Source organism: Electrona antarctica (genome assembly GCF_951216825.1).
Source record: "Electrona antarctica genome assembly, chromosome: 16".
Lineage (NCBI taxonomy): Eukaryota > Metazoa > Chordata > Actinopteri > Myctophiformes > Myctophidae > Electrona > Electrona antarctica.
Genome location: NC_136797.1, coordinates 34,980,597 through 34,999,139, shown reverse-complemented (window position 1 = coordinate 34,999,139; position 18,543 = coordinate 34,980,597). Strand labels below are relative to the sequence as shown.

At 39.8% G+C, this 18,543-nt stretch overlaps 3 protein-coding genes across 3 annotated transcripts in view; 2 read left to right on the top strand and 1 right to left on the bottom strand.

Annotated features, from left to right (window-relative positions):
- Positions 1-3,428: 3,428 nt before the first annotated feature.
- Positions 3,429-4,627, top strand: LOC306939985 (heat shock protein beta-1-like; the record flags this gene model as incomplete). The annotated part of the gene is made up of 3 exons (XM_079524841.1): positions 3,429-3,807; positions 3,994-4,057; positions 4,468-4,627. 3 exons carry the CDS (start codon positions 3,429-3,431, stop codon positions 4,625-4,627), a joined length of 603 nt encoding a protein of 200 aa, XP_079380967.1.
- Positions 4,628-9,802: 5,175 nt separating this feature from the next.
- taok3b (TAO kinase 3b) lies at positions 9,803-17,947 on the top strand (the record flags this gene model as incomplete). Its single annotated transcript, XM_079524836.1, has 7 exons — positions 9,803-9,988; positions 10,481-10,609; positions 10,945-11,148; positions 13,515-13,754; positions 15,347-15,559; positions 17,254-17,436; positions 17,786-17,947. The coding sequence occupies 7 exons, from the start codon at positions 9,803-9,805 to the stop codon at positions 17,945-17,947; spliced, it is 1,317 nt and encodes a 438-aa protein (XP_079380962.1).
- tescb (tescalcin b) overlaps positions 10,504-18,543 on the bottom strand; it is a 27,446-nt gene continuing 19,406 nt past the window's right edge. The window contains exon 10 of the mRNA XM_079524838.1: positions 10,504-10,587. The gene's annotated coding sequence lies outside the window, so the exon portion shown is untranslated. The remainder of the gene's footprint in view (positions 10,588-18,543) is intronic.

Here is an 18,543-nt window from a genome sequence, read left to right as displayed (position 1 = left end):
ATTTTTCTCTATTCCATTAAAAGCCTACTCTATTTAAATCTATACAATTATGCCTAGTTTTTTTGCACATCATTTTTAGGGTGTTTTGTGAGAAAAGTAAGATTCTCTACCCCTTGGTCAAGCCATGTCTAAAATGGAGACGAATTCCTTTTCAGGGCCCCTAGACTTTGGAATGACCTGTCTGAGGAGGATATTGCATCAGGCTATCTTATCACTTCTTAAAACACTTTTACAGACTTGCTTTAACTACATGATTGTTTTTATGTTCTTACCTTTTTATATGCTCTTTTATTGTGTTTCTGGCACACTTAATCCATTTATTATTTTATTGTGTTCCTCACATAAATGTATTGTTTATCTTGGATGCATGCAGCTTTGCACTCAGTTTTTAAAAGTACTTAAATAAATTGTAGGCCTATTAAAATTGTGCAGCTCTAAATTCTTTCAAAAATACCAATCCTTTACAATCACAATTCAAATAAACATATTGGAATTCTCAAAGGTGACATGGTGGTGCCTGCTTCTCTTCCTAGGACCAAATTAATGTTTGTTGCTGGCAGCCTAGCTTTTATACTCAGCTGGAGCAATTCGTTTTTACTTAACCATGTCAGGGTCTAGATTAACTAATAAACAAATACATAAATATACAAATACATCATATAACATTAACTATCATAAAATATATGAAAACTCCCTGAACTACTACACCAGTAATGATTCTCCTACATTAACAAAATCCTTAGCAAAATAGCAACTGGCCCAAACCCCTCCCCACCCCCTGCCATTCTGACTTGGTCCAGTCCAATTACACTGGCAAACAGAACTAGCCTGGCTAATAAGCCAGACTCAAATCACACTGTCGTGTGGCAGGCATTTCTTTTTTGCCAACGGCTGATTCGGTCTGTCTTATTAGCCAGGCTAAAACAGAACAGCCCAGCTTCATGGTAGGCTACATGTTAAGCTTTCAATCATCACTTTACCCATATTGCACCTCTCATACATTTCACATGGTCTCTATTGCATGCATGTATTACACATATATTGCACTTGCCAGATTATCACCAAACATTCTGTCTCCACAGGTGGAACTAGTTTGCTGAGCTCAGCTGGACAGGAAACAACTCAAAATGTTCAGTTATAGATGGAGTGTTGTGATTTTTGTACTTGCTGAAAGCCTTTGAGTCAAAAGGCCCAATCGAAATACACCACATTAGTGACATCACACAATATCATCCCCTCCCCTAACCCCTCCCCCTTTATCATACAACAACAGCTGAAACCAGGCATACTTAATGAACTGGTGGGTGTGGCCACATAAAAACATAATTTTAACACTTTCTGTACACTTTTTCCTGCTAGTATAATCATAGTACCTGATGATCATGTTTTTTGTTTGTTTGTTTGTTTTGGGGGGTGTGGATCACGGCATTCCATCTTTAAATTAAATCAACAATAAAATCATACTGCATTTATTTTCTGTGAAAAATGCTATGTGCAAATTACGTATATATACTATGCTATAAAGGTTTCAATGTGCAAAGCTCAAGTAACAGAGGACCTCTCTGTTACAGTCTTTGACGGCATAATAGAAAACCATGTTACTGATTAAGCATAAACGTAGCAGGGCAAAGCACATTTTTACAAAGTATTACGCTTAGTCAAATATTCATAGACTTTATTGAAGCATTGCACCTACAGTAGGGTCATGTATAACTAAGCATCCTGTAGTTTTAAGGGAGTCCTCACACAGCAGAGTAGGGCACAATGAATCCAAGATGTGAAAGTAACTTCTCATCACATTTCATTTTAATACACATCTGAAATGATCGCTTACCATCTCAATTCACATAGGCTACAACTGACATTAGACACTTGTAGTAAGTGTTTTGCTACACTCTAGCTCTACCTCTTCCACAATGTACATATGTATACTATTATTGCTTTACTGTCACATGCTTTGTATTTTGTGTTTATTAAACATTCTGGAACTCATGATGACACATATGCCTAAATTCAGTAGAGATACAGTACATAACAGTAGGAATATTGTAGTGTGCCTCTGTGTGATTCAAACATTACATTACATTACATTACAAAAGACTTAGAGATTATAACTGAAAAGTATAATCAACAATCACTTTCCTCTTTTTCAATTGCATATCAGTCTGACAGAAATAGCATTTAACTACTGGGTGGAATATTTTAACCACTTGAACTTTTTAAAGGCAAAATAGCAGATCTACAAGATGAATACTTTAAGATTTTTGTATTGAAATTCTTTGAAATATTATTATTTACATTTTTCATATGACCAACATAGTGACCACAGGTTAAAAGTTTTAATAAACTTTTACACATCAGTTCATGAACTTTGCGTCATCTTATAACCAGAGTGGAATGGGCTTCCACACAGCTTACGTATGTGATAACTATCATATAGATCATCACTTCTCACTTCTCAGTGAGCTGGCGATATGGGTGTAGTACATTTGACCCCTTTGGCTGTTACAGGTCCAGTGATTTAGTGTAGGACAGCTTGGTCTCATTCTTATGTAGAACAGTGGTCATGAAGATGCAGCTCTCGGTGTCAAAATTTCACACTACCTCTCTACTGCGTCAATATTTCTGTCAATTCATTATTTGTCCAATGGGTCCAGACTTATGTCTCGTTTATGCTCCATCGTGAGACGGTGCCACATATCAGAAATACAACAGCTCACATTGTGAGCTTGTAGATTAAATTGTACATGAAGTCGTATGACTGTGTGTGAACCCTTCATTCTCAGTCCTCCAGTGTCTTATTAGTTAATATTGCAAGTTTCCATTTAGCATCATTCCCAGAGTATACTGAACGGCTTAATATATATTAAACCCTATATTGAAATATATGTTATAAATATCCCTGCTGTTTACTCTGCTGCAGACTGAATGCACATGCTGTTCCCTCACTTTGCACAAAGATGTGATCACAATGAAGAACACAAAGAGCACCAGTATGTGACAAGACTGCAGAGGCCATCGGTGAAAAAGGTCTCTGGTTGTTGCTGTTGGAGTCATCCACAAACAACTTGACATGTACGCCCCGGAGTTATAAATACAGATAATTAACATTACCCACTCTAGGTCCCAGGGCAACAGAACAACAACCCAGCCCATGACACTGCGATCATTCTCATCCCACAGACATTTTTACGGTTTGATAAGTGTTAAAGTGGATCTGCTGGGTATATAAAGATGCATCACAACTGCACAAAGCTGGATTGTCCAGGAAACTTTTAACCATTGGAAGGACATAACATAGCTGCCGCTTTGTGTGCTGTCTCGGTCATTAATCTAAACTAAGACTTGTTTGTCAGGGTGGTGCAAAGGAACCACTGGCTTTGCAGTTACAACATCTTTGCCACGTACTATAAGGTGACTCCTTGGATATGGGCGATCAAAACAAAGAACTATGCCGTCCAATCTTCCGAAGGAATGTGAACTGGGATCCTTTCCCCAACTGGACACAACCAAACCGCATCTTTGAGCAAGACTTCGGCCTTCCTCCCTTACTGGAGCCTAGCGATCTGAACTGGTTAGACTGGGCTAAGGGGAGGCTATCATCATTCAACTGGCCAGGCTTTACACATTCTCCTGTTCTTCTACCATTTAATGAGCAAGTGTCCAGCAAGAATCTCCAAACACAACTGTTTGTAGGAGTGTCTGAAATTATAGGACAGGACAGTTGGAAGATCAGCCTGGACGTCAAGCAGTTCTCCCCTGAGGAGATTACAATCGCAACAAAGGAGGGGTACTTGCAAATATCAGGTAGGCCTATAACAAAATAAATCAGATTTCTAATTAGACATGAATAAGTTTGAAATAACTATACCTATAATTTCGTTCAAAGATTATATTCAGGCCTATATATTATGTATGCTGCATCCACCAACCATAATGTGTCCTGCAATTTGGAAAGTTGAGCTTTTTCTTCAATTCCCCATTTATCTGAAGGAAATCATCAAGAAAGGCAGGACGAGCATGGATCCGTTACAAGGTGCTTCACACGAAAATATAAGTAAGTTGTCATATAAGAACTAAAATAATGTCTTGAAATTCATTGTTGAAAACTAAATGTTAGTTTGAAAACAAAATATTCATGCCAAAAGAAATATTTCAGCACCATTTTTGAACAGTAACCTAGAGTATAGGGCACAGCACATCACAGGACAGACATGGCTGTGAATCTAGTGAAGGGGGATGGTTAAAAGTCTCCTAAAACTGACACGTACAATAATTAAAAATAAAAATGTACATTTTTGCGTTGGCTATTCATTTTTGAACATTTTTGAAACATTTTGAAAGTTTGAGAACTACTGGTTTAGAAGGTGTTTGTAGAAGAAGAGTCTTAATGGGTTAAAAGGGTCTGAACAGCTTGGTGGTTTCCAGAGTTGCTGATGCACGTTTGCTTTGTGTCTTCTTACAAAGGATGCCAGACGGTGTTGACTTGCAGCAGATCAGCGCCTCCCTCTCTGCTGATGGAGTGTTGTCTGTCGAGGCCCCCATCTCTGAGACAATCACCAACCAACCAGCCAATGAGATTGTCATCCCTGTTCAGATCAGGCACAAGCAGGAGGAAGAAAAGTGAACCTAGTGACCGAAACGTACAGTATGGTATCTCACAATTAGATAGATTTGTGGAATCGACTTGTGTGTGTGTGAGTTTGTAACAATACAATGTAATGTTTTTTAACAATACAGCATACTAAATGTAATGTGATGTAATGGCAATGCACTGCACTGCTCTTTTTTTTCTTTTTTTTACACTGTATGCATCGTTGCCTTTGGAATGTCAAGTCACTATTTTAAATACAACACTGACCATGCACATATACTGTATACACAAACAACTTACTCTCAGAATAAGAATAATCAGTATAATAGTAGATTCCCAGTATACTGCATATGACAAATGGTAAGTTTGCACCGTTGAAGGCTTCTGATTATATTATATATTTACCGGCTATCTAGATAAAAAACAAGACATTTCTCTGGTGGCCAATGTATTGATAAAATGGTGACTATGCATGGATGGAGAATCAGGATCGAGCTTTGTGTCCTGCATGGACATCCAGTTTAAATTCTAATATTCTGCATCAATGTCAAGTCTAGCAGATCGTATATAACATTTGAGATAATGTTTCACTGTGTGTTGAGGCAGTATGAATGAGGTTCTGTCAATCTGTTGACTACTAGAGAACACAACACAGCAATACACACACCTATGGTATAGGTGAGAATGTGGCAGCCAGAAAGTGTGCCTAGATCTGGGAAGGGAGAGAGACTACAGTAGATTACTGAAGAATAATTAATTCACGTAGGTTTGATTGATTGATTGATTGAAGAATGTATTAACAGTTTGCAGAATTACAGTACATTTCAAGCACAAACTCAATACAAAGGCTGTTAACTGTGAGTGGACGACCCAATTAAGCATTACACTTGTTTCCAATAGGGTCCACCATGTTCAAATCATCAAAACATTTAGAGACGTACAAATAGACACTTCTATAGACAGAACAGGAATTCATCATAAAGGAGGTAAAAAGGGAAAAGAAACATATACAGTGAGGGAAAAAAAGGGGTGGGCGGTGAGGGGGATTCACGTTCAGCTCCGTTAATTTGTTTGTTTTCCTTGGAGGAGCTGCGTTGGGTCCCCAAGTCGGCTCCGTGGCCGTACCTTGAGTTGGCTGTGTGGCCGGTACCTGTAATGTACTATTTTTTGGACTGACAGATCGACATATGTGTTGACATTTAAAACAATGTAAAACTATTAAACTAATAATACATATTTAACAGAACACTTATCTTGATGTCTTCATTAACAACTGTGATTAAGTTGTCTTGCATTAAGGTTTGTTAGATTGACATAATACAAGTTTTATCATAAATCATAGCCAAATATAGTGAAATTCATGTCAACTCTGGCACAGTATCAAAATAAACCTATTTGAGTTATTTTGGTGTGTTGTTCTTTGTCTTTTACATTTTTATTTATTTTTATTTTGTTTTTAGCTTTTCAGGGTACTTGACAGATCTTCCTCAAGATGGCACTGTAGTCCTGCTGTAATGATTCCCTACACTTTTAAGTGGTGTTATTTCTTTTTTAAAGATTCTAAAGAAAACATACCATGATTTTTTTTAACATTGTTATATAATCAATACAAACTTAGACTTTTGCAAATTATTTGGGGGCCCAATTACAGTATCCTTACGGCCCCAGCCCACGTTGACTTGAGAACCATTGGTCTACTGTCTGCCAGCGTGGGTTGAAACTTGATGTGTGATGACTACAGGTGCTAGACTCAGTTCACAGTTGTCACTATAGATGGCCATGCTGGAAAGGATGTAAGTCTTGCACAAATTTAGATATGGATTTAGTTAATTATATTTAGTTAAACCCTCTAGACGCAGTAAGCAGAAGCAGCGTTGACTCTGTACTCTGCTTTTTCCATCTACACCAAATCTCAATACGCCCGAAATAGCCAATCGACAAATTCACAACTGTTGCTTTGCAACGCAGTGTGACCTTGAATATTGACTTTGGCTAATGTTCAAGTGGTTAAGTTTAGGTATTGGTTTATAACTAATTAATTTAAATTAATACATTTTAGGCACTGTTAGTATGGTTAAGTTTAGACATGGGTTTGGTACTATTAAATCAATAATCCTTGCTCAAAACATAGAGATCCAATCTAAATCAAAACTAGAAAAGAGGGAAGGAGTAACACTCCTTCAAGGACAAGGGGATAATAAGTCATCTATTCTACTGTACAAAAGTCACACAAACTTGTTCAAAAGCAAACAGTGGCATCCAGTGTTTAAATTGAGTACTGCACAATGAGACAGTAATGGAACATTTGGCTGAATAAGATTAGGCCTACATATAAATTATCATGGTAATACTACGTATATTACTTTACTACTTTTTACTATTACTAAGAGATGAAAACTATGTTTTCACCCCTGTCCGTGTGTGTTTGTGTTAACTGTGTCTATCCGTGTGACTGCACACCTCCAGAAGCGCTTTGACTTCTGCCAATAGGGGACACTGACACAAATGTAAATATCGTAGTTGAACCACATGTTGTAAACACACTATCTCCTGATCTCCTCCGACAACCCACAACTAACACAGCCACCCAGCCTGGTGAAGACTGCTCAGAGTAGCACTGTTTTCTAGTTAGTTTCGAGAAGGTTCAGTTACAAATGATTCTGGATGTATAGCTTTTCTGTTTACTTAAACCCTCTATTCTGAGTAAATATAGAACTATATGGACCTGAGTTGCAACTATACTTGGTGCACTCTTTTTTCACTTTACACCAAAATATCTCTGCTAAAAATAGCTGATCTACAAGCTCACAATGTGCCGCATTACGATATACTCTTTATGTTTAATATTTCTACTCAAATCAAGCCACAAGCCTAAGAGAGACTGTGCATGAAGGATACAGTGTGTCATAAAAATATGAGAAAGAACATGACCTCGCGTGATCTAAATATTGTTTGTGGTTTTGAGGTTTAATATAAATCTTTAGCCTACACTTTGTTAGTTTAGTATGTTCACGTGTCTGTGTCAGACAGTATATTGTATATATCTGTAATGAAACATCTCTTGGAGATCATTTATAGATGTGATGCACTGTAGTTTACTACTCCACATTATAGTGTTCAGGTACTATACTGTACAGTAGGCATAAAAACACATTCTGTTGTATATTTTTATACGATAATGTATAGTTTGTTTATGAATGCGCATTACTCTTGTTTTACATTCCATATGCCCATCCATGCCTATACTGTAGCCTATATACAGAGTAGCCATGGTGTGTTTCTTTTGCATTAGGTCATTATTTATTTTGTATGAATTGCTTCTTTTAAATCGTATATCTCTAACTTCTGAGCTCATAGAATTGTGATTCTTGCTACAGCATCGCTGCATGTCTCTTTAAAGAAAGGGGGAGTGTGAAAGACGGAGAGAGGAAAGAGATGAATAGAAGGCACTAGAAACAACCACCATGAACCAGTGAGCTCTAAATCTAGGACAAAATATTTGATTGGAATATAAACGGATCACCAACTGACATAGTCACAGGAAAAATATGTTTGGATGTGCCAGTCTTGATTTAAATATTTCTAGATATGGTATCACGTGTGATCATGGGAACACAGGGAAAGGATTTTTCCATTCAGTCATTTCTTGCATTTTGAAATGGAGAAGAAGACTGGCAGTGATCTCTCTTTTTAATTCCACATCGCTTCTATTCTCCTCTCATTGTCAGTGATAGTCACTGCATAATTCAGCCACCTAAGCCAAGGGTTGGGGACGGCAGCAGAGGGAAAAGGACTACCTCCAGTTGCTGGCTCTCTTGATGGTGCCTGCAATTGCTCGGCGGTGCCCTGTTCTTTTTTAGCGAGGACCTGCAGGCGGTAGCAGAAGAGGCAAGAAGGGGAACGATGCATTTAAAGCAGGAAGTGTGCTGGATTCATGGAGATACGGCAGTAACAGTGAGTGCGGAGGGCCTGGGAAGCACCCACCCCCTGTCTCTCCTCTATTTCCTCCCCCCCTGCAGGACCATGCTTGCGTGAGGGATGAGGCTGTGCACAGGGACGCCAGGCCAGAGCTGCGGCCTACTTCTTCTCACAAGAGCCGGGCTCTCGACTGCAAGATCTGTGAACACATTGCCACCATCAAATCAGCATCTTTGGTAGGCACGCTCCCTCTCTCCCCGCTGTTTGCATAAGAAATGGGGGTTGGGGGGGTGTAGGCTCTTTCTGTCCTCTCAGCTGTACATCAGTAGTCATGGCAACCGGATCCTGTTAATGGGTGTCATTTTTTTCCCCATCCTCCGTTCCCCTCTCTGCCTCTGCTTTTATTTGTGTGCATCTGCTTGTATCCAATATAAATCTCCGCCTCTGGTGTTATTCTATCACATGACATCATTTCTTTTTGTCATCAAATTCAAGTGGTTTGCTTCCATGTCTGATAGATTTCTATTCTTGAATATACAGGCTTGCAGATGAGGCTCAGGTCTCGATTCGCGGCTACATTATTCTGTGCTCCAGTACTGCACAATGCCCATGGTACTATATGCTAGAAACACAGTGCCACAGACCAATTGTGGTATTTAATGAAACCTTTCTTGATAAAGATATCAGAAATAATATTTCTGATTTTATCAACCATATATTATATGGCCCAGTTTGTCAGCTGTGGGTACTCGGAGGCTAGAGAGTTATGATAAAGGAGGAAAATACAGGCTGGTGTTGCAAATACACTAATAAACTACAGCAATTACTACGTGTTGGTTCATTCATTATTTAATGAAGAATATTAATTGGATTAGTCTCTAAGGTGAATCTATTTGAATGGAGTTATATATTATATACTATAGACAATACTATAAAATCGCCACTGAATTTTAGTCATTGTTACTGTATAACAATTTTAATTTAATAAAACATGATATATTGAATTTGTGTATGACACAGTATTACCAAAAACCCTTCTAATTGTCTTAATGAAAGAAGGATTCCTGTACCAGTAGCCTCAATTATGTGTTCCACATGGCCAGGTGTTACGCACCTCACATAGCAGACCTATAATATTGTTATATTAATGCATATGGTCTTTCTCTGGCCACAAAGCCAAATAGTCGCTGACCTGCATGGTGGTCACTGCCTCTCACTTCCTGGTTCCTCTTTGTGCAGGTCACCAGGTAAATCCAGGAGCATGAGCAGGATTTTGAGCTGCGGGAGCAGATGTCTGGGTATAAGCGCATGCGGCGGCAGCACCAGAAGCAGCTGATCGCCCTGGAGAACAGGCTAAAGGCCGAGATGGATGAGCACAGGCTCCGGCTGCAGAAAGAATTAGAGACACATGCTAACAACACTTACATTGAACTGGAGAGACTGGCCAAACGGCACGCCGCTCAGACAGACAAAGAGGTAGACCATGAACAGCATGTCTCATTTACTTCTATGGTGCAACTATAAGTGGAATGTGATTCACTGTCAACCGTTTTCATTTCAAGGACCCCCAGTTTGATTATGCATTTAGGCCACGGATCCGATGTTTAACTCTGGGACCCCAATCTACACTGTAAAATCATATCTAATATAAATGGAACCAAATGGACCCAGGGGTTACAGACCTGTAAGGGTCAATTTGGTTCCTAACTATCAATTATTTCGCTCGTACCCCTGGATTTCCCCTGGAACCCACTGCTGTAATTGACTGTACACAGAAAAAAACGTTACGCTTTTTTGTGTACAAATAGACCGGGTCCATTCATACATTAACAACAGTCAGGATTTAACTGTGTAAGTCAGACAGAGTCTTTACATGTTTTGCATTTGTGATGCCAAATGTTACGAGAATATCTATAGTACACAGATTCATAATGGTTATTAATGAAATATTTGCATGTTCACTCACAGATGAAGTCAGCTACAGCTGAGGAAAAGAGGATACAGCAACAGATTGTTGCCCAGCAGAGGAAGGAGCTAACTAACTTCTTAGACAACCAGAAAAAGGAGTACAGGCTCTGCAAAGACAAGATGAAAGAAGTAAATACAACACAAATGCTATATGAACAGCTCTATAATGATGTCTGTGAATTTATTTACAAAACACATTTCCTCAAACAATTCTTGATGGGTTTGTTTCTTTAGATTGTAGATTGTACTCCTAATCACCTTAGTCATCCTGCCCAAGACGATCAAGCAATTATACACTTGAAATAACATGCTCTCGATGGGCTGTATTCAACATGTGACACAAAGATACCTTCTGTCACCGTTGTGCATGTGCACATGTGCGCACGTGTGCGTGTGTGTGTGTGTGTGTGTGTGTGTGTGTGTGTGTGTGTGTGTGTGTGCGCACGTGCGTGCGTGCGTTAAAGGAGATGGGCGAAGACCCTAGTACACCCAAGGAGGAGAAGCAGGAACGTCTGTCCAGGCACAAAGAGACAATACAACGGTCCCAGGCAGAGGAGGAGGCCCATTTGCTGGCACAGCAGAGACTGGTCTATGACAGGAGCTGCAGGGCCATCAGACGCCGGACCGTAGTCAAGAGGCATGAGTTTGAACAGGAGCAAATGAGAGAGGTAATGTGCTTTTCTAACTTGGAAACAAAAAAACTAAACGGACAGATCTGTGTAAACGGTCAAATCCTCAGTGTTACAGCTCTGCAATCCATAACTTTTATATCCTATGCATGTATGAGAGACCTACTGTAAGGGGGCACCAAAATGTGCGTACATGGACAGCCGTGTCCGTGGCAAAGACTTGGTCTTGTCTGTGGCTAATTTTAGATTTTCTGTATTACACACCATTATAATGTTCTTATTTTGATCGTAAGACCCACTGAATGTCAAGTCTCCAGGTTTTCTTCAGAATATGTATGACAATTATTTACTATGACTCTATGGCACATTAGGAGTCCACTAGTACTAGTGGTTCTCAAATGTTTTATTTGCAAGGACCCCTTAAAGGGAAACTTCACCCTTTTTGCCAAAAAATATATGTTAATGACGTTTAGAAGATTCAGAACACTTTCCTGGAGTCTTTATGTGTGTAATATGTGGTTTTAGATATTTTAGATTTTAGCAGTGAGCCCAGTGTCTCTGATGTCATGGACACTATCACTTCCTTCCTGGACTACATGTTGTCTCAGTAAGACACCCCTCCCCCTATCCACAAGGAGGAGCAGTGCACCAAAGCATTATGGGAATTGCAGTCCAGGAAGGAAGTGAGTGAGCCCAGTGTCGATGATATCAGAGACACTGCGCTCACTGCTAAAATCTAAAACCACATACTACACACATAAAGACCCCCAGGAAAGTGTTCTAAATCTTCTAAACATTATTAACATGTATTTTTTTGCAAAAAGGGTGAAGTTTCCCTTTAACTCAGAGTGTTTAAATGGAACCAAACGGACCTTGCGGGTGCATTTGGTTCCATTTGAACACTCTGAGTTACAGACCTGGCACATTTCTTAATATTGGTGTCTCTACCAGGCAATCCGGTACACTTTCCCTTGAGATTCGAACTCCCTTTTCTGTGGAAGTTCTTGACTTCCGACTTCCCAATAACAAATTAACTTCCTACATTACTAAATGCATGGTCAGGAACCACATGCAATACCTTCACGGGCCACCAGTTTAAAATCTCTGAAAAAAAGTTTTGCGTAAAGCTTTATTCACTTTCTGTATCTCTGTGGTTACATTTGTATACACAGTGTTAAATTAACACAGACTTCATAATTTATTTGAAACTACCGAGGCACAGATTTATAGACGTTGATAGACTGAAGGTATTATTCTTAGAAATCTCCTGTAACACATTTCAGACCTTAAAATTCCCATTAAGTGTTTAGTATGCAAATTTTGGTTTGTCAGAAAAGGGTGGGGCAGAGAGTGGTGCAAGGAACAGCAATGTCCCTATGTCCTAAACCTATGTCCCTATGTTTAGAGTACCAATAGGGGGTGCTGTTGCACCACTCACTTCAGACTGGTCTGATTTTTAAGTTGTATATTAAGCTGCGATCTGCAAGTGTCATGTCCTAGCTGAGATTTGAACCCCAGTCTTCTGTGTGGGCTTGTGCCTTGTGCTTAGAGTGTCCGCCCTGAGACTGGGAGGTCGGGGTTCGATCCCTGGCCGGGTCATACCAAAGACTCTAAAAATGGGACCCAGTGCCTCCCTGCTTGACACTCGGCATCAAGGGTTGGATTGGGGGTAAGTCCCTGCGACATACTAGCGTCATGTCCAGGGGGTGTACTTGTACATCAAGCTGCCTCACGCTACAGAAACAGGAGATAGGCTCCTGCCCTATGGGCCTCATGGCTCGGCAAGGCTACTTACTACTACTACTACTACTTCTGTGTGGGAGAACAAACATCAAGAGGGGACCTAATATAGCCATTGGGAATCTGGTCAACTAAGTATAGTGTTCAAATGGGTAAGGCTTAGAAAGTTCCTTTCTCTGTCTTTTAACGTATTATGTACAGTAGAATGTTTTAATATGTTCCTGTTATATGAAGTTGTATCATCTGCGTATGAGTAAAAGTGAACACCAAATGTATGGGTAAAATTACCAAGTGGAAGCATGTAAAAGCAACATAAAGAGTGCATCTTGAGGGATACTTAAATTAACTTTTTTTCCCTTTCTGTTGACTGACTGGAAGAAACTGGAATCTGTCTTGAATGGAACCATATTCTTTCTGTGCAGGCCAACAAGATTGTGGTCAAAGAGAACCTCAAACTCGAGGAAATGCAAAAGCAGCGTTCAAATCAAGCAAAGCAAATTAAACAAATTGATACAATTGACTGATTGATTCCCTGGAACATGATCATGGTTGATTGATACAAATATCCTACCACAAGCGACATCTGATAGAAAGCTGTGTGAGCCTACGATGTGTAGGCCTATGTGTGTTTGTCATTGAATATTAAAATAAAGATCCTGTCTCAGGAGCTGAACAAGAAGAGGACCCAGAAGGAGATGGAACATGCCCTGATGATCCGGCAGGATGAGTCCACACAGGACCTGGAGCGTAGACAGCTACATATGCTGCAGAGGCTACGCATGGAGCTTATCCGAATGCAGCACCAGACAGAGTTGGAAAACCAGGAGGAGTACAATGGCAGACGACAGAGAGAACTGCACAGAAAACACACCCTGGAGCAGCGGCAGCAGCCCAGGAATCTCAAGGTATGTGGACCTTTTGTTTATGCTACATTTATTTTATTTTTGATTTGCAGACCTTACTAATCCCACAGGAGGAATTTAGTCGCAGCTGCACTCGGCTCCCATCGTCATGAAGAGCGCTTGAGGGGGGAAGCGGTTAGGGGTTAAGGGTCTTGCTCAGGGACACATAACTGTGAAGGCCGGGATGTGAATTAACAAATGAACAACTACCTGACGGTAGCTCTTAAAGCTATGGTCGCCAAATTATTTTGTATATAACTTTGTAATGCTACTGACATTGTGCGCAACACTCTTGAAAACAAAGTATTGCATTGTGGGTTTGAGCTGACAGGGGCCATTTTTGATACCAATCAATCAAGTCACATGAGATGCCAAAATATATATATATATATATATATGTGTTTTTTTTTATTATATATTTTTAGGGGCATGTCATATGGTCTACCGGCACACCTTGGTAGATCGTGATCTACCTTTTGAGCACCCCTGCTGAATACGTTTTGGCTGTAAACTTGAATCACTCTATAACTCCCACAATAAGTGATTTGACTTTTGACCAAAGTGTCCCAGTCTGGTGTTGTAGAAAAAATATTGACAGAAGGCATTAAAGGAGCATTCAGTGATTTGGGTGATTTGGGAAAAAAACCCGGTCCACCCGGTAACAAGATGTGCACATGCACACGCTCTACAGTGGGGGAAGTACAACAGACCAACAGCACATGCACCAAGGCCCGCCCCACTCGATCATGATTGGAGGAAGGCCCCTCTCATCCTGATTGGATGAAGGCTTTGCCACCCAAAGCCCAAACCGAAACTAGGGTTTTTTGACCCCAGGGGTTAACTGGGGACAGGGAGGAACTCCTTATATGGTCAGCACACTTTATAGTAGGGAGGATTATCCAAAAAATAAGAAAAAATAAGTGATATTTGAATTAAGTGAAATCACTGAATATACCTTTAAAGGAGCATTCAGTGATTTGGGTGATTTGGAAAACCACCCAATCCGCCCCGGTAACAAAATGTGCACATGCACGCTCTACAGTGGGGGGAAGTGCAACAGGCCAACAGCATGTGCACCAAGGCCCGCCCCCACTCGATCATGATTGGAGGAAGGCCCCTCTCATCCTGATTGGATGAAGGCTTTGCCACCCGCCACCAAAACTGAAACTAGGGTTTTTTGACCCCAGGGGCTCACTGGGGACAGGGAGGAACTCATTATATGGTCAGCACACTCTATAGTAGGGAGGATTATCCAGAAAAAAAGAAAAAATAAGTGATATTTGAATTAAGTCAAATCACTGAATATACCTTTAATGATCCTTTATCATTAATGTTTCTGTTGTAATTACCAGGGAACCAGATCAAACTTTTTTTTATTTTTTTTCCATTTCATGTGGTCCCTAACATAAAATCCTTTTATGTGGTCAATGTATGTCAACATTTTCCAATCAGCACAAGACTAGTTTAGGTTCATGTATTTTGCACAAGCAGAGATACCATACAATTTCTCTGTTAGGCCAAACAATCCATGTAAATGTAGTATTAAACAAACAGGAATTATCTTTCAAATGTATTTCTGTTTTAACCCTCTGTAGACACTGGAGATGCAGATTAAGAAACAATTCCAGGACACATGCAAGGTGCAAAATAAGCAGTACAAAGCTCTGAGGAACCACCAGCTGGAAGTTTCTCCCAAAGGCGATCACAAGATCATCCTGAAGACCCTGAAAGAGGAGCAGACACGCAAGCTGGCTATACTGGCTGAGCAGTATGAGCAGAGCATCAATGAAATGATGGCATCACAAGCGGTACGAGGAACTTGATGCAACTTGTTATCGAAGTTGACAGTAGCGGAAAAAAAGTCACAATTTATTTAATTTAGCAGTATACTAAAACAAATAATGTAGGGAAACTGAGCTTATTTATGCTGTCAAAGTCTCTACATTCCCTTGCCGTCTCTCTCTCTCTACTGTGTTTCCTTACCACACCCTGTACATTCTAGCATGATAGGATGAAGTGTTACCAGTCAAGACATTCAAAAGCAGTCAGATTAGTAAGTAACCTTACCAATAATTTGGGTGCCGTTGGTATGGCTGAAATAAATTCTACAGTTTCCTCTCTGTGGATTTCTCTCCTGTCTTTAACTACTTTCAAACTGGCGTCCCTATTTTGGGCATGTCATTATAGACGAACATTTAAAAAAAATTGGAAGCCTGTCTATGGCATCAGGGTACTCCATATACGTATGGGCATAAAAGGGACGCACACACGCGCACACACACACACACACACACACACACACACACACACACACACACACACACACACACACACACACACACACACACACACACACACACACACACACACACACACACACACACACACACACACACACACACACACACACACACACACAGATTTGTGGGTTTGTATCATGTTCAACATCGTTATGTTGTGAGGTGGTAGATCAGCTATTTCCAGTGTGCAGCACGGCAAAACCAGGTACACTGTATGTCAGGCATGAGGCCATTCTCACATTCTCTCGGCTCTCAAATTCATTACTACATTTTATTCTCTAAAACTATCTCCTGATCCACTCAACCAATAGGCTATCTACTGTGCATTCATCACTACAATCTCCCTTACGAGACAACTGTATGCTATGCTATTCTGTTCAACAGGCTTAATCACTGAATGTTTTCATATGTAGCGATAACATAGTATATTCTGTATGTATAGCTGTATGTTGAACTGTATTTTAAAGCTGGTTTGCCTTCTCTCTATGCCAACATTGACGATGTCAGTATCACTGTCACCAAGGCATTTTAATTGTTTTCCTCATGATTACTAACCACATTAATCCTAAAGGCATGCCATTACAGCCAAATATGCAGTGAAAATAGACAAACATTTCAAAAAAGGGAAAAGAGAGAGAGAGATTTGGTGTAGGCCTATAGGGAAAAAGTATAGAGCCCTGGGAGACCCCGTTCAACTAAGTGTATATATAGTAGGCATGTAACGATATATCGTATATTGATATAAACTGGTGGCAATTTAAATTTATTTAATAAAAACATGTATCGTGATACATACAGTATGTTGAAAAATACATGGATTTGAGGATTTGAGATAAGAAATGATTAAAAAAAAAGTTTCCGGCCATTTGCTACAGTATTGAAAACAAACAATATAGTAAAAGAAAAAGAAAACAATACAGATTTTGTGTAAGTGTAAATAACAATACATTTGTCTGGAAAATAATTTAGTGTTTAGAATATTGTGAAAAATCGTATTGTGAACCTAATATCGTGATTCGAATCATATCGTGAGTTGAGTGAATCGTTACATACCTAGTATATAGTGTTTTAGTAGTTAAATGTTTTTAAATTCAGTACTTCAATTTTTTTCATAATTGTCTGTATAAAAGTTGATAAATGGGTCCCAATGTAACCTTGCATTTAATGTTTTTGTAACTGCCTCTCTCTTGCCTGGTCTTCAGATGCGTTTAGATGCCGAACAGGAAACAGAATGTCAAGCGCTGAAGCAGCAGCTGCAACAAGAGATGGAGCTCCTGGACGCCTACCAGAGCAAAACCAAGTCACAGATGGAGTGCCAACATGAGCGAGAACAGCAGAAACTTGAGCAGAAGGTGTCCATACGTAGAGCCCACCTTGAGCAGAAGGTGGGTTTAAGATTGACTGTGAAGTGTTACTACAGTATACCATTAACCACTTTAACCGCAGATATTTATACTGACCGGGGTCTCCCAGGGGTCCACACCCTAGGCCCCGTCCTTTTTTCACTCACAAATCAAGAGATTAGATTGTCTACTTTGTCAATGTATCTGCATGTTCACAACACCTCGCCATTGTGAGCATGTAGATCAGCTATTTTCACAACTAAAAATAACTAAATATATATGCCTCTAATCCTACAATTCCAAGTGCTTGTCAGGGTGGGGGGTCAGTTAAAAAAGGTCGAAGTGCTCCTTTAAAAATGCCATAATATCACATGATCTTTTTAAATAACAGATTGAAGAGGAGCTAGGCTCACTCCAGAAGGAACGCACCGAAAGGATCAAGCACCTGTTTGAACGCCAAGAGAGAGAGATGGATGTTTTTGATGTGGAAAGTGCTCGGCTTGGGTTTGGAAGCTTGGGATCTCTGGACTTCCCCAAAGAGGATGACAGATGAAAGTGGATGTATTTTTGAGGGACAACTGTACGGCATACACGTCCGTGCACTTCCCGTGTCCACTTGACCATTATCACATCCCTGGTGACAAATCTGGATAACTCTCTCTTGCTTTCTTCCCTCCTTTAGGTAATGCATCTAAGAATCAAGGCGTTACAGTATGTGCAATGGGAACTTCTTTTTGTCAAACTTGAAGGGGGAAAAGTAAAACAAAATAACAAACGACAAAACAACAATAAAATCAAGCCTAGTTGGTGTTAAACATATGTGTTGGAGATAACAAGAAATTCAACCACTAAATCTTAACAGACTCTTTCCTCCATGTCATTTCCTCTTTTTGGTATGAATTGAATAAATTCAGGAAATTTTAGTAAAAATGGGCACTTTGATATGTTTAAGTATAAACCCATCATTTTCATATGATGCTTAATGTGTTACACTGAGGGACATTGCCATTGTGGAATGTGAGCTGCGGGATCCACCGTGGTGTTTAGCTGCTTTGTCTATTTTATTTTTCTCTGAATGTGAATAATACTGTATTGGGTCATTGAATGAGGTCAGAGCTTGTTTGTAAACATTTTATCGAGACTTTTTTC